Source organism: Copidosoma floridanum, unplaced genomic scaffold (genome assembly GCF_036245765.1).
Source record: "Copidosoma floridanum isolate Cflo_tuat_1 unplaced genomic scaffold, Cflo_Japanese_pri ptg000011l, whole genome shotgun sequence".
Taxonomy (NCBI): Eukaryota; Metazoa; Arthropoda; class Insecta; order Hymenoptera; family Encyrtidae; genus Copidosoma; species Copidosoma floridanum.
The window spans coordinates 1,212,205-1,229,234 of record NW_028321888.1 but is presented as its reverse complement, the minus strand read 5'-3'; the positions used below and the strand labels follow the sequence as shown (position 1 = coordinate 1,229,234).

The window sequence follows — 17,030 nt, the reverse complement described above, 5'->3', positions numbered from 1 at the left end:
AAATCCTTCTTTTTGTACTGAGGGCGTGGTCAACGGCCAAAGCTCTCGAAAAACGCCTTAAGGTAGAAAAGTTATTTTTCTTACTACTTCACCCAAAAAATCGGGTTTTGATGGCTGTGTACAGAGACGATAGCCAAAATTCTTTTCCTATTAATGTGACACCTGTATCGTGTAGAGGACTTAAGGTTAAAAAATTAATTGCTCCAACCTACGTAAATTCAGTCTATCATGATTGACATCGTTGCACATTTTTAAATCAGTGAGAGAATATTTATGATTGTAGCACCGTCAGTTTTTTTATATCCTTATAAACTTTTGTCAAACAAAGAGAAGGCTCTATGATACTAATCCCAATCTAGAGTAAGAGAGGGTAAAAGAGAGAGATATGGAAAGAAAGAGAGAGGGAGAGAGAGAAAGAGAGAGAGAGAGAGGAAGAGAGAGAGAGAGTGAGTAGCAGCTATAGTGTTAACAAAAAGTATATAATACATTTGCTACGTTTATTAATATTTTTTTTTTAAGTAAGTAAAGCTGCAACGAAGCATCTACATGTCGGAACTTATTTATTTTACTTTACGGGCTTGTTGTCATCCATTAACCAACAACCCTGGCTTCACCCAGATCGTAAATGATAGAAAATATATTAATCCCTTTAGTTTTGTCCTAAACACAATCTACTATAACCAACGATTAAATAGATTTATATTAATTCTGATAGCTAATTAGCCACGAATTTTCAGCCAAAGCAATGGGATACATCGTATATATTAGGTACTTAACGGTCCACTCATGGCCGTCTTCAACGACAGAAGTGGATCAGTGAATTTCTTCCCTTGTAATGTAATGTACTATTACATAGTAGGTGAAGCTGCTTGAAAATTGCTCAGTAAAAATTAACAAGGATAATTTAAAACAATTCTTAAATAATAAATAATAAAAGTCCACTGCGAAAAAATTGATAATGTTAATCATTGAACCAGACGACCTAAAGAATGTAACTACTACTGGCAAGGTTGGATTTCCAAAGATACTCACAAACATATACAATACCATGTTTGGTAAGATACATACAACTTTATAACTTAATATGCATAAGAAAAGATAATTAAAAACAAACAAAATTCTTACAAAATACTAAAACAAAAATAATAATAATGACAGTGATAAAGAGCTTGCAAACTATCGAATAACATTAACAAAATTGTGTCATGGCTTAAGAAATCTAAAAGACCATTAAAAAATATATTATATACAATATAACAAATGTTTCTTTAAACCTAAGATGAGTTTTCTAAATTAAATTAATTGCTTTAAAATATTCTATTAAAAATTAAATCACAAAGATCTGAGATATATTTATTGCTTTCACAAACAGTCGTAAGAAGCAATTCTACACATCTTCAAACCACCTAAAAATCACTTAAGTTTCGGCAAAAATCTACCTATTGCAAATTCAGTTCCACTTGAGAAAAATCAAAAAGCTACTGACTACGAAAACTTTAAATCCACCTAAGTTCTACCACCCAAGTACGGCCAAATACTGCGGCTTCAGGGCCAAAAAAGTACCCCATTATTAGTGAAACCAAAGAACTACCCAAGTGCTACTAAAGTGCACCTTTTCAAGTGCCACCTATGTACCACCGAAGTATCGCCAAAATTCTGCCATACAAGTACCGTCCAAGTACCACCAAAGAACCACTGCTCAAGTACCAACCAACAACTATTTCTTTAGTGCCACCAAAGAACCACCCAAGTTCCACTGCTTAAGAGCCGCCTAAGAATCGTTAACTGCCTCTTAAGTACCACTGCTTAAGTGCCAACCAAGTGCTGCTGCTTAAGTGCCGATCAAGACCCACAAAAGAAGCACTGTTAAAGAGCCACTGAAGTGCCACTACTTAAGCACCACAAAAGTACGACCCAAGGGTCACACAAATATCACCAAAGTGCAGCTACACAAGTGGCCCTCTAGAGCAGCTGGAGTCTCGTCACTTAAGTATCGACCAAGTACCATTGCTTAAGTGCTGACCAAGTACTGCCACAATGCCACTGATATGACACCCCTTAAGTACCACTCAAGTGCTGCCCAAGTATTGCTCAAGGACAGCCACACAAGTGCCACCCAAGACCCGTCACACTTGTGCCGCTTAAATATCACCAAAGTACCACTGCTAAGAGTTGACAAAGTACCACTAACGTACCGCCACACAAGTGCCACCAAAGTTCCACAACACAAGTGCTGACTAAGAACCACCACACAAGTGCCACTCAAGTACCACCTAAAAGCCACCCAAGTACCACCGAAGTACCACCCAATATCTACAGCTTAAGAGCCACCGACGTATCAACCAAGTGATACTAATGTACTACGACTAAAGTACCACCCAAGGCCTGTTAAAGTACCCCAGCAGTGTCATCCAAGTATCACCCTAGTGTCACCCAAGTATCACCCAAGAGCAGTTACACAAATGCCGCCCAAAAGCAGCTGAAGTCTCACTACCCTAGTACCACCAAAGAACCACTATCTAAGTACGACCCAAGTGCCACTGCAGTGCCACTAAAGTTATGTTTCTTAAATACTGCTAAAGTGCCGCCGAAGTCCCACCCAAGTATCACTAAAATACCAGGAAATACACTAGGTAGGCATCAGGAAATCAGATCACCTTAGCAAATTCAGTGTTACCTTGTTGAGTCTTACCTGGGTTTCAGAGAAGGCTTATGGAGATGGATATTGATTAACTAACAACGGTGATTACTTTTGCCAAGGGCCTACTCCATGGGCCCGTACAGCAAAGTTTATAGTTACATACTTGAGATTTTACAGAATTTACATAAAAGTTTACAAAATCTATTATTTTTGGATAGTAAAAATTAGTTACTTACATCAGGTTTCATATAACACGATACTTTATATGACAGTTTATAAACCTATTAGTATCAATAACTTTGACAAGACACATTATATACAAGACTGACTGTCAATTTTCAAGATGAATTAAAGCTAAATAATGAAGTTTTTTAACACAAATGTGTTTGCGCAATTAAGTCGATCCTGTCTTGCTACTAGAGGGTAGGTAGAATTAAAATGTACAATCAATGATCCAACCACGGAAGTTTATTTAATTTTCACTTGTGCGAGTCAATTTAACATGCACGACAATCTCAGTAACAAGCTATTTATATTTATAATTACAATTTCCGTATTACTTAGGCTTGTATGTATATCAATACAATATCAATCAATGAAATACTTTTACCTATGTCAACAACAGAAACATCAGTGTGTCCCAAAATCCTAACGCTGATAACGTAAAGGATCGCTAATACGCGGCTGAGGTAGCAGCAGGACTGTTTACTGCGAAGGACGCATAGCGTGCCAATGTACGCATATCTCCAGTATCAAAGAAAAAATTTCCACAAGTATTCTGGTTTACCTGTCGTTAAAATGCGGTTTATCTTTAAGGCTAAAAACTTACTTTCTCTACACTAATGACCATCGCAATCCAAGTATTTTATAGAAAGGCTGGAGTGCTGCATACTGTCACAAATGATAGATATACTTTACAACAATGTTCATTAAACATCACAGCTTACTCTCCAAGCAATCCAACAGAACATTGTATATGAAACAATAGTACTCAAAATGAGTTGTAATCAAATAAAAATCAGGTGCCCATTCCAAATCATATTCTTATTAAAAACAACACCCAGACTTGTAACACTACTTGAAAGGGAGACACTGCTTTCCCTCAGAAGTATATGAGGCCTATTAGTGCCTTAATATCACCATTTAGCAATAGAATAGTTCTACTCAGAGAAGTTGATCACGTTTGTGAGAATCAATAAGTGGATGGAGCCTAGCGAGGAACTTTCTAGGACACTAGATGTACTCAACCTGGCTTCCAATAAGTCACCACTTAAGCACAGAATCGTCTGAAAACTATCATCAATGTAAGAGTGCAGCCATTTAATTGCTGACGCAGAAAATTTAATATCTACTAGTGACTGCAGTATGGTCGTATGACTAATAGTGTTTGAGGCTCATTTAAATTTAACATAGACCGACAATTTCACCATACGTTTATCGAATATCATCTGACATCCTGAGGAAAGCCGTCTGCGTGCAATAACCACGTCTAAAACTTGAATAAGATGGTGATAATAAACTACGTTTCTCAAAATAATTATAGATCTGCTTCGTAATAAGGTAATCAAAGCATTTGCTAAACATTGTTTATTCGCAACTAGGCTAGTTTCTAGTACTTTTTGGGTCTGGCTTTTTAGTGGTACTATTGTCTATAACTTTCAGATATTAGGATCAACATACAAGATACAGGATACGTTATACATATAGAAGCACCAGATACTGGGTCAAAGCTGATAACGTCCCTTCAAAGTACTACAGGGATATGCCATCATTAATGTGACTCTCCCAAATGCGTTTATAGTGAAAAAGAGACTGTCGCATCTCAATGACAGTAAGCAAATAAAAACTAAACGTAGTACTCAATCTGAAAGCCAAGGCAAAAATATATTTTACCTGTAGAGAACTGCATGATGGGAGTGCACACGTAACTGACTCGCAGTAATGTAAAAGTTCAGTAGGGGACAAAGTTCAAGGGGATAATTGAGCCGTAGCTGCTGTTAAGCTAAAGTAATTAGGAATTCATCAGCATTTTAATTTATTTTTAGCGCTTCCAAGTATATATCCAAGGTAGTTTTCTCGGGATCACGTAATAGTAGCCTCACCTGAACCTGGAGAACCTTATATTCAGAAAATAATCCCAGATAACGTAGTTGTCGGAAAGTTTTATACAATCCGTCTCTTCGCTTAGATTGAGCACGTATTTTATCAGTGACCTGTGGTGCCAGCAGTCTATGTAATTTTTTACCATAAGAGAAGTATCTAAAAGCTCAACCACAACATCACGCAAAACAGACAAAGACAAACTCACATCCACAGAATTTAGTGACTCAGCAGCACCCGACATCATCTTATATGAGGCCTCGGAAAACATTTCCTCGGAAAGTGTATAAATTGTCTAAAGCGCAGCACCGATTTCCCCAGCAGTTTCATCTCACATCAGTAATCAATATATTAATAATGATAATCCACTATAAATGAAGCAAGCGATTTGGCCACATATCTTAACTTGCCAGATGAGTCAACAATCATGACATCAAGTCATGAATACGAGTTACCAAAATAATGAGTGGCTCTAAAGGGTACCAAAAGCAACGAGTATTAAGAAGTAAGATTTAAAAAATCAATGGAGTAGTCAGTTTCCAATAAATTATCATTCAAATTACTAGCTGTGACCGAACTTAGGCGAAAATTGCAACACTGCAAAGTTTCAAACAATCTAGTTAATACTTCAACCTTGGGCCTACTAGAATTGAGAGACCTTCTAATTCAGGGAGTTTCAAAAATGTTTGTTGTATTTTATTTTGGCGAAGAGTTTTGTTGATATTTTAGAAGTGCCATAAGGTCAATTTATATACTGGCCGCAACCTCAACTGATGTATGGAGAATAAAAAGTTATCACAGACTGGCAAGGACGCGATTTGAGGCAAGATTACAATTAATTTATTACCCAGAAATCGACTTCTAAAAAATTGGCGCTCTCATCGTAGTTTAGCGTTAGATAAGCGATGCAGTTTTTAAATTTTGACAAAATAAAGGACAGATTTCTCTCTGCACTGGATCTAAAAACTTTCTGCCATAACTTTAATTTTTATGATAAATTATTGTAAAAAACGATTGGCAGAGTTTCAGCAGGTTTTGTTTTTGTGTTGGGATATCAATGTTCTTTAGAAGTGAATTTTTGGGTAATGAATAAATTTTAATCTGGCAGAAAAAGGCACTTTTCAGTTATAACTTTTTTATCTTTATCTATCGGTTTGGGTTACAGTTGGTACATAGTATTGACCACATAGCACTTGTTAGGATAGGTAGTCACTGATGTGACAAATTTCAGTCAGACTATTTTAGAGATCTGGCTCGAATTCTATGGATATACACTTGGTCTCATTTTTCCTACGAAAATATTTATGAACGCGTCAAAGAAGGTGTGGTTAGTACCCAGTAAAATACCAATGACTCTCAGCTTTGAACATCCAATTTATTGCTTTTTAAAGTTCAACTTTTATAGGCACGCTATGTGTGAAAGTAAATCAACGACTTCAGGTCGGTCACCTCGGAAAAAAGTGTGGCACAGGTGGATTTAAGATGTAACTTTCCTTTATCCCCACCCCCTTTGCCATACTTCCGGTCCCCTCCGCATCACACAATGACACCAAATCACACCACACATTTAGAATTTTATGAACTTTTTCTTCTTTTAACCAATTCTAAAAAAATGAAAATTTGAGCGGTCCCTATTTGAAAAATTCAATTACTGCATGTTATCTTGTAGTTCGTAACTTATTTTTGATGTAAATTATTAATCACTGTACATTAATTCATTTATGTTGATCATTTAAGTCACTATTAAGGTGATTTTTTGACTTAAGGACGTTCTTCACATTGTAACCAGGGACAAAGTTCAGAGAGGTAAGAGGAGCGCAAATATATGCAGCAATGCTGGATATTGTTATTCACTTGTAGATATATTTACATACGTGCTTTAACGCATACTTGGTCCCCTCTTTCCAAGTTTATTTAAAAACAAACTGTAAATCTATTTAAAAATTTAATAGGTTTCTCTAAAAGTAATCTTTCATACCAAAAAAATTGGAAGATTTCTACAGATCATATAAATGCAATTTTACATGATTTTTCCATATGGTTACATATGACATTGCGATTTTTTAAAATTAAGTATGTAAAAAAGGATACAGTTTAACGATCTGCAACTTTTCGTGGGTATTTTTTATGCTATCACGAATTTTTAAAGAATTCTATAAAGCATTAATACCACGTCTATTACACTTTTCACATTTTGTCATTCCTAAATTAACCGGATCAACAAACGCGATTTTTGCCTATACTGTAGCTCCGGATGAGCGACTATTAGAGATAAAGCACACATTTAACTTATTTAAAAAAGTATCATAAATTTATGAACCAGTATATACAATACATAGGCATACAAGACAGAATGATTTTTAAATAAAATTACCAGCAAGTTGTGTACAGAGGAAACGCAACTAACGCTGATGAATTTGTAAGTTAATTTGCTCTATACAGAATCACCTCTTTGCGATTATAGTATTTACTATCTTATGCCATGCCTAGTAAAGCTACACTAATACTACTGTAAGGTAAGCAACAATGTTAGTGATAAAAAAGCCTATTGAAGTGCTGACAATAACTTAACCAACCAACAAAGCAAAACACTGTTATTCGCCAACCACCAATCACAAGGCCAGGTGGCATCCTCGTCGCCAGCAGCAAATCGGACACAAAGATGTGTGCTTGCCTGCTCAATATTTTTAGGGAATACACGGAGCCCACAGAAGCGCTCGGTCCCGTCCATAAGCGATCAGCTGGTAGATATAGTTTTGATTAGGCACAACGTAGTTATCACCCACACTAGACAGCACCAGCACTGATGGTAGAACGGCAGACAGCAGTCAGAGATATTCCCAAGAGTGAAGAATAATACAGCATCTAGTCAGGTAGCACTCCTAGATTAGTGCATCAGAACCGGCATAACAAAAGCTTTAGCTCCAAGCTTCAGGAGTCCAGAAGTAACAAACACAAAGTGAGAGCCTACCAGGCTCCTAAGATAAACGTACCTGCCAATTGAAACTCCAATGGAAGTATAAATTATAGATCAAAGCAGGAGATATAAAAAAAACTCAACTATCAGATGTGCATCTATATCAGAGAGCGAGAGAGGGAAAAAGAGAGAAAAAAAGAAAATTACACTTTTGATACTACAAGGGCTCAGGGGCCTTGTACAAAATGTGATAATATTTTTAGTAACAAGTGTAAGTGCACCAAGATTATAGTGTAAAAAATTTAAAAAACAAAGAAAAAGAAAAAAAATTTATGATAATATTATTGAAAATGATTATAAATAGGCATTATAATCATAGAAAACACTAATAAACTATTTTTTTAACAGTTTTGTATACTTTAATACAAAAATAATAAACCAGGGTTCGTGAACACATATGATGGGAGTCCATAGGAATATTTAATTAGATAACGTACACACTTATTTACCCACCAGCATCCGTATAACATATTATTTTTTCCGACCTAATATCACTTTCTGTAGGAAATTGTATAATGTTCTAGATATTTAGCAAAAATATCCTTAAAAAGAGAGAGAGCAAATAAAATTTTAATATTTACAAGTATCTTAGTATGAAAGAAGTAGATCAAGATTTTTTAAAATTAATCGAGGAAATCTTCAGAAAAAATTACTTACACATATAAGATCACACATTCAAACATACCACAAAAGTTATGTGTGATACATTATATAATTGTATAATTTTTCATCCATTATAAATCTTCCTTTATAAAAAAGAAAAACTGTGCAACTTAGGTACATTTTACCTTCAAAAATAAAAACAGAAACAACTTTTCAGCATAAAATAGTGAAAATATTTTAATTCGCATTGAAACATAATAAGAGTAATATAATCAATAAATAAAAGAATAATAAAAGTGAATGCGCACGTCCATAATAAAAAACGTTTATAAGTGAAATAAGAGGAATTTGTTAAAATATAAGAAAAAATTTAGTTAAAATAATGCATTTAATAACATAATATAAAAAGAGTTATAGGTGTTTAAAATTTTGTATGCTATTCACAATTTTATGCTATTACTGGGAGTTTTCTCAGAAAAAATTATTTTTTTAAATTTCTATATTTTCGGATAACTTTATAATTTTGTAGCACAACTTCTACGAGTTACTAATAAAAGGCGTTTATTAGTAAATTCAATAATGTATAGGCATTTAAAGTCAACTTTTTCAACGTTATTGCTAATGATAATTGGATTGTTTTTGATCCTATGAGTCACTTATCAAAAAAATCTCAAAAAAACATAGGATTGAGGGCAGCGTACCAGCTTTCAAAGTGTCGCACACAAAGTATGTATTTTATTTATGTGCGTGTGTTTTTTGATACTGCTCCGAAAAATTTAAGACCACCCAAGTATTTCCTCAGAGAAAAGTGATGAATTTCAATGGTTATCCGAAAACTTATACTGTAGTCATACAATTTTTTTTAGGAGGATATATTGTTTGACTGAATAAAAACAAATAAAAATTGGAAACATTCATAATAAAACATTATCAAGCTAACAAGACCTAGTTATATAGCTTCTAAAACTTTAATATATTTTGAGATCATGATAAAATACTATTTTTCATCTCAACTATAATAATAAAACTGTTCATAGTAAGGAAAAATATTCTTTTAAACGAAGTTCTTTTATTTTATTCTGATTAATTAACAAAAAGAATTAAGCCTATGTAGTAAATTAACTTACTGTAATTAAAAAAACAACCAAAACTATCATTTACTTACAATTGATTTTGTACGTTCAGGTCTTTCAGAAACTGGTGGAGGTGGTGGAGAATCATCTTCTTGTTCAGAACTAGTTGCGCAAGCATCTGTTGGTGTACTACTCGGACTGCTGCTGCTTAATCTACGAAACAATTTTATGAAAATGTGGTTTTAAAGTAATTCAAATAGAAAATAATAAAAGTTATAAGTAAAAAGAGAATACTGAGATCTTACGGCAAGGTTTTGAAAATTCACAATTTGTTGATCAATACATTTTCTACAGGTAGTCAAAATAAGATTCCAAATTGTTGTATTAAAACTTGATCACAGTTTAAGAGAAAAGAAAGCCCCTCGAATCTCATTAAAAGAAGACAGATCCTCTTCCAATACTATTACGACAACGACGACGACAGCTGAACTGTCTTTATTGTTTGCAAATAAAGAATCATTATTTGATAAATTTATTTAACTAATACAACGTAACATAATAGAAATAAGAAATTAAAGATATAAAAAGCTAGGGGCTAATTTATTGGTAGAGATTTTTTTGGTCTCAACAAATAGCTACAACGATTTATTTGAGAAATAAGTAGAATCTCAGCTGACAATAAAATGATTTTATATCAATACCACCCGAAATTTTATTACTATTATAATTATAATAATAATAATTATTATTATTATTATTATTATAATTATTATTATTATTATTATTATTATTATTATTATTATTATTATTCTTTTTCCCAGAAATCAAAATAGTAGTTTTTACACTATGGATATCTAAAGTCCACGTTTGTTGGACGTTTGCACCCGCTTTGCATGCAACGTTTTTTTTATACTTAGAGAGCCAAATGCTGCTTTGCATATGTATTCATAATTTTGTACTTTAGGAAAGAACAAGCTCTAAAATGGACACTTAAAAAATTTTAATTTTCTAATAAAACGGATTCTTATTTTCCAACATTAATTACTTGCTTACAACCTAAGAATTCGCGTAAAAAAATTTTTAAATAAGACCATAAATCGGAAAATTTATAATACAATCGAATGAGATTTGTCGTTCCTCATGGCTTGTATTATTTTTTATAATATAAAACTGCTGAAAATAACAAAAGGTGTCGCAAATATTTCTTTTGTGTATGTGGTAGTCTTATTCACTTATTATTTCTCGAAAAGGTATATAGAAAAATGACACTGCTTTTAATAAGAGCTTGTGTTGCGATATCCGATTTTATCCATTTCATGTTAAAAAAAGTTATTTGGTGAAAAATGTTATGAAAAATTTATCTCGTTTCTAAAAGTCCAACAAACTGTTCAACTGATTTTTATACAATCATCCACTAGGTTGTAAGAGGTGTAATCCTGTTTGAAAGTTCACCACTTTGTTAAAACAGTGTAAAAGAACCAAGTACTATTAAATTACTTTAAAATGATTTCTAACTTTATCAATTACACAGGCCTGCAAGGAACGGGTTATTTTTTTTTCTTTTCAATTTAATAGTCGTATCCTAAGTATTTTTTCGCACTAAATCCGAATTCGTTGGCCAAATTGCCCTATCACGTCAGGATTTTGAGCAATCCTAACCTAAAAGTGCCAAAAAGCGTGTTTTTTGCCCTTTTGCGCGTTAAATATCTCAAAACTATAAAATGATAGGCCAAATCGGACAACGGGATCGTTTTCAGCGTGCCAAAATATACAGAAAACCATATCGAAAGCGTGAAATTTGAAGAAACTTTTTTTGTAATACTGAAAAGAAAAAATTCTTGGCACGAAATTGATGATTTTTATTAACACATGATATTATCGTTGCAGCTCGTTTTTTAATAATTTAAATCAATAAAATTCATGTGATTGATGTTGACAAAGTCACCCATTATGAGCACATAAAGTTATGCTATAAAAATTCAAAATGGTGGACACAAAATGGCGATTCTTTTGAAATTTGTTTCTTGTCACTTGAAATGTATTTCATCTTTCTAATCGATTCGCAATAATAATAATAATAATAATAATAATAATAATAATGATGATGATGATGATAATAATATTAGCGATTCGGTTGGTTGAAATTCTCAAATTTCATCATTTCTTCATCATCTGTCACAGTCTTCCGCCGAAACGGAACCTTACTGTTCCCAATTAACAATATTACTCTTTCGCTTATTTTTTTCATTTCTATTTTATATTAACAACCTTTAGTCTTTTTCATAAGAACACAGCACGATTTACTCAATGGAGAAAAATTCAGTGGTATATTTATGTAAACGTAATGTGAACTCCATCAGTAACCCGGTTTGTAACAAAACAAGTATTGTGCTGTTTTTTTTCGTCGTTAGCAGCCAATTTCATGAGCTAAACAACACATATGCTAAGACACATTTACGAAAGAAGACAGTAAAATAAAATAAGTCAAAATTTGGACAAATTGAGTCATTCGAAATTAGTTTTCACTCTGATCAAAGCAGCGATGTCATCTGACAATAGCATACGAAAATGACAATTGTCGTGGTATAGCACCTAATTGTAAAATGAATTGTGTTAATACACGGTGGACCATTTTAATCTATCCATCTAAATATTTCGCCAGAGGTGCTACCTATTAGAAAATGACCTTAACAAAAGAATGATAACTGTGTTTCTTACAGTCGGAAACAATCACTTTCCCATGTTATTAAACGCAATTTTGTGTTTACCATTTTGAATTTTCATAGCATAACTTTATGTGCTCATAATGGGTGACTTTATTAACATGAATCACATGAATTTTATTGATTTAAATTATTAAAAAACGAGGTGCAACGATGATATCATGTGTTACTAAAAATTGTCGATTTCGCGCCAAGAAGTTTTTCTTTTCAGTATTACAAAAAAAGTTTTTTCAAATTTCACACTTTCGGTATGGTTATCTGTAGATTTTGGCATGCTAAAAACGATCCTGTTGTCCGATTTGCCCTATCATTCCATAGTTTTGAGATATTCATCGCGCCAAAGGGCAAAAACACACTTTTTGGCACTTTTAGGTTAAAATTGCTCAAAATCCTGACGTGATAGGGTAATTTGGCCAACGGATTTGGATTCAGCGCGAAAAAATACTTAGGGTATGACTATTGGACTGCAAAGAAAAAAAACCTTGCAGGCCTGTGTTATAGTTGTGTAGCCATATAAATAAGGATGAAATGTTGATTAAAATTTTCCCCACTATTAATAATACATTTTCATAAAAAAAATTTAATCCAAGAAAATCACCCAACTGATAAACTCACAGAGAACAGTCGTTACGCAACGAATACATTAAAATTATACACTATTATCAAAAAACGTTTTGTACAATCATAAAAAAAAGGAATCAAATGTTGTGACATCCCATGTCATATGGTTACCCATGTCATATGGTTACCCATGACTATAAAGGTTAGAAAGTGAGTTCTGCTGCGTCATTTAAACGGATGTAAGACTTAGTTTGGTGATTAAGCTACGTGTTAAAAGCGTGCATTTCAAGCAAATGTAAGACTTAGTTCAGTAACTAAGCTGTGTGAGAAAAGCTCGAGCAAATCAGACCAGCGTAGAATCGCCTAAAAAGTGAATCAAGGAGGAACAAGAACGAAACGACCATCGACTTGGGTTCCAACGTTAAAAGCAGCAGCCTAATTATTGTCATCGCCAAGAGTACTCTCGTGTAGGATTAGCATCATCGTTACGGTCAACCTTGTAAGATCTTGCGATTGCGTGCGCGCAGGCAACGGCTAAACAACGAGTATAGAAGTGAGTTAAGTTAAGAAAAACTGTAAACTGTATAAACATTGTAAATGCGAATCTAAAACTTTCTTATTTATACTATTTGTAAGATTAACTATTTCCGGCTTTTCTAAATTTAATAAATCATCAGATAAGACATAACTTAGTTATTGATTAAATAACTTTCTTAATTCAAAAATATTCCAATATCTAAATTATTTGAAATATTTTAAGATTCAATATTCTAATTGATTGACACATAATTATTACCTTGATAAATAAATTAAATATCGAGGAAAAATTAAATAGACAACGCATGACAAAGATCTTTACAAAGACGTGAGATAAAAAGACGAATAAGATAGCTACTACCGTATGACATAAGGCATAAACTTAAGCAGTAAGTCAACGCCAGCTCGGCGTACACCACTCCATACATATTACCTGGTGAAACCTAACACCACAACGCCGAGTCAACGATTTCAAAGAAAAGTATACTGTGAGTAAAAGAAAGTAAGGCCTTTGGATCGACGGCTGATTCCTGATAAATGAAAATTAAATTTTTAAACTGGGCAGCAGAATAAGTCAGTGTCGGCGTGTAAACAAATTTTTTGTTTTATTAAAATAAAGTTTTAACTTGATTTAATTGTCTAAAATTATTCTTATTTTTAAATCTTAAGGTGTGATTGGAAAATAATTTCCCGTTTGTTGATAATTTAGATATAAGAAGTTTGATTTGACTTTATTACTGGTATAGAAGACAATTTTTCATACTTATATGATCATCATATTAATTGGCTTTTATATAGATAGATATACTCTTCTAAGCACTGTTAGTCGTGATAAGTCGATAGACAATTATACGTTAAAAAAAATTTCAAACTATTTGCAAGAATAAAAAGAATTTTTCCTGGAAGTTGATTGAACATACTACCTCCCCTGTTTACTAAATTTTTGCTTTATAATTTGAGCTTTGGAAGAGATGTGTATTCATACGTACTGTAAGTTTAGATGGATTTCATTTTTAGCTGAGCTGTTTCTTACCATTGCTTAAATTTCATATCTTAAAGTATATTTGGAGAATAATTTCCCACTTATCGTAATTTAGATATTAAAGGGTTAATATGACTTTATCACTGATGTAAGAAGCAATTTTTGATATTAATGTATTAGATCTATATTTTTATTTTAATTGCCCTGCGGTTTTATGTTGGTTTTGTTATCTTAAATGGTAATATTGTAAAATTTCTAAAACTTTGCTTAATACTGTTTGTTATTGAATAATAAAGTATTCATCAACTATAGCAAAAGCATAAATGATACACTATAATGCATTTTACGGTAGCTTAAATTTAAAGTTTCGCGCCCGTGAAAGATTCGATACCAACAATACCGACTGAGCCACAGTTACGATTGCTTTTGTCTGCATGTCAAGTTGCCAGCTTTTTCTTTTGCTGTCTCCTGTCACTATAGACGTCTTGACTTGTCAATTTGACATTAAAACATTCTTTTGGTGATTTGAAACAATGACAACTCTTTTTACTGCCATCGAGTTCTGGACTCCAGTTATCTTGCTGTCATCTCAAATTATATATTTTTAGAGTGCTAGGTTCATAAGTTCTTAGTTTGTATTTTTAAGATTTAGAACTTCTAAGCCCACACTGTGTCAAAAAATATCAACTTACAACTAAAATATGAAAAAAACACTTTGATTGTTATTTTTAATAATTTTCGCTTAATTGATTACGAGGATCTTTTTATACAAAAATATGTTTTTGTACTATAAAGTTTTATTGTAATTAGATTAACACATATTGTCAGTGACTCTTAGGTCTGCATTGTTACTTATAAAGTTATATTGAAGATTGTGAATTTTAAAATACTTTTTAAGTTTTTTTTTTTTTTTCATTTTCAAAGCATAAAGATGATTCATAGAAAATAAGTTAATGTAATGATTAGTTGTACTTCTTAGAATTATACAACTTTCTATTATCTTTTAGACTTTCACTGTTTTTGAAAAAATTTTTTTGGTCTAGCCCAAGTGGTTAAAAATTATATTTTTTTTCGTTTCAGTAACAATTTCCTTAACAGGGTCTGTCGTTGATCTAAAAGTTTCTTTGGACATCCTTACAATCTCATTTTCCTCAACTTTTAATAATCTATACTTCTTTTGGACCACTTCTTTCGCTTTTTCAAGTTGACTAAGGTCGTCTTTTTCTTGCTCATACAAGATCAAGCTGTAACGTTTTATTGTAGATCAATGACAGTGTGCTTTGAACGAGTAATATTTGTAGAAAAATTGTCAAAGCCTTTTTTATTCATAAATAACGATTTATTAGTCTATCTTTATGAATTATAACGAATCCATGTTTATCATCATGACAGTAGTTAGAAAACACATCTGCAACATATATATAATGATAATAGTATAATTTTTTTGCCTCAAATTTCCAGTAGATTAATTGTTTGGACTTTGTTGATCTTATAGGACGAAATAAAAACTTGATGTTGAGTAAAAACGAGAAAAATATCCTCCATGAGTGTGGATCGACGCACAACCTCCTGTTTACTAGACAGTTGCTCTACCACTTAAGCTACCGAGGAGCCGTAGGTAGGAGGAGCCGAGGATATTTTTTTTATTCTTACTTAACATCAAGTTTTATTTTACCCTATAAGATCAACAAAGTCCAAACAATTCATCTATTCAAAATTCGGGGCAAAAAGATTATACTATTATTATTATAAATCATTGAGTCTGTGATCTAGATATGGCTCAGTACTATACATTTGTTATGAAAAAGATGACATGGATGGTTTTAAACGTGCTCATATAAAGGTGCCGCCATCTGTATATGTGCCAATGCTATGATAAATGTGTAGTATTAAATTTTTTACTTATCTAAAATATTGAAATAATATTCTAAAGTATCTATTAAAAATCCAGTTGGAGGTAAAAACAGCTTAAATTAAGAGTGAGAGCTTATCCAAACCTACGGTGCGAGTGAATGTACGGCTTTTTGGGAGTTCAACTGGTAGAGCAACTGTCGAGTAAACAGGAGGTTGTGCGTTCCATTCGCACTCAGGGAAGATATTTTTCGCGTTCTTACTTAACATCAAGTTTTTATTTTGCCCTATAAGATCAACAAAGTCCAAACAATTAAGATTTTTAACATGTTATAGGACATTATATATCAGAGTTCACGTGATCATCATAAACATGTCTTGGATTATCTCTTTTAAGGTATTGTTGTACTTGTGCATATCGCTGACAAAGATAAAACAAGGCTACATTTTCATGTCTTCCAATACAGTAGAAAGATCTTATAGTGTTCTGTTTTCTACATGCTACATCATCAAAAATTATAAAAAAATTAAGTTGGATTATTTGGAAATACTACTGCTTTATATTCAGTGGTGGGGAAGTACTGCACACCATTTATGGACTTTAACAGCTTTTTCAAAAACTCATATTTTGGTGAGTTAAAAACATGTAGCGGAAAACCTTTTAATTTGTTAGGCCTCTCCAAAAGTTATTTTTTCAGTACCTTTATCTCATACTATATGAGATCGATCGCACCCCCGTATAATAAAACTTTTCGTCAGAATACCGGACTAAAAGACCGATTGTAAAGTTCCATAAGGGAAGTAAGATTGGATGTCTTTGATCAAAACTCGTTGCCACTTTAATAATGAGTCCATAATCTCGAAATATACCATGGTTATCAAGAAAATGGCTCAAAGATCTGATTCTTGCACTTTTTCTTTCTGCATTATTATGGGTGAGAGGTTAAGAGTCATTGGACTAGATATATCATAGACTTTTTAG

General features: G+C 32.8%; 1 protein-coding gene across 4 annotated transcripts in view; it reads right to left on the bottom strand.

Annotated features, from left to right (window-relative positions):
• Pak (serine/threonine-protein kinase PAK 3-like protein) overlaps positions 1–17,030 on the bottom strand; it is a 463,040-nt gene that overhangs the window by 153,993 nt on the left and 292,017 nt on the right. For all 4 annotated transcript variants that reach the window (XM_089590045.1, XM_089590047.1, XM_089590043.1 and 1 more), the window contains one exon: positions 9,487–9,607. In XM_089590045.1, the coding sequence (XP_089446171.1) occupies positions 9,487–9,607 (121 nt within the window). The remainder of the gene's footprint in view (positions 1–9,486; positions 9,608–17,030) is intronic.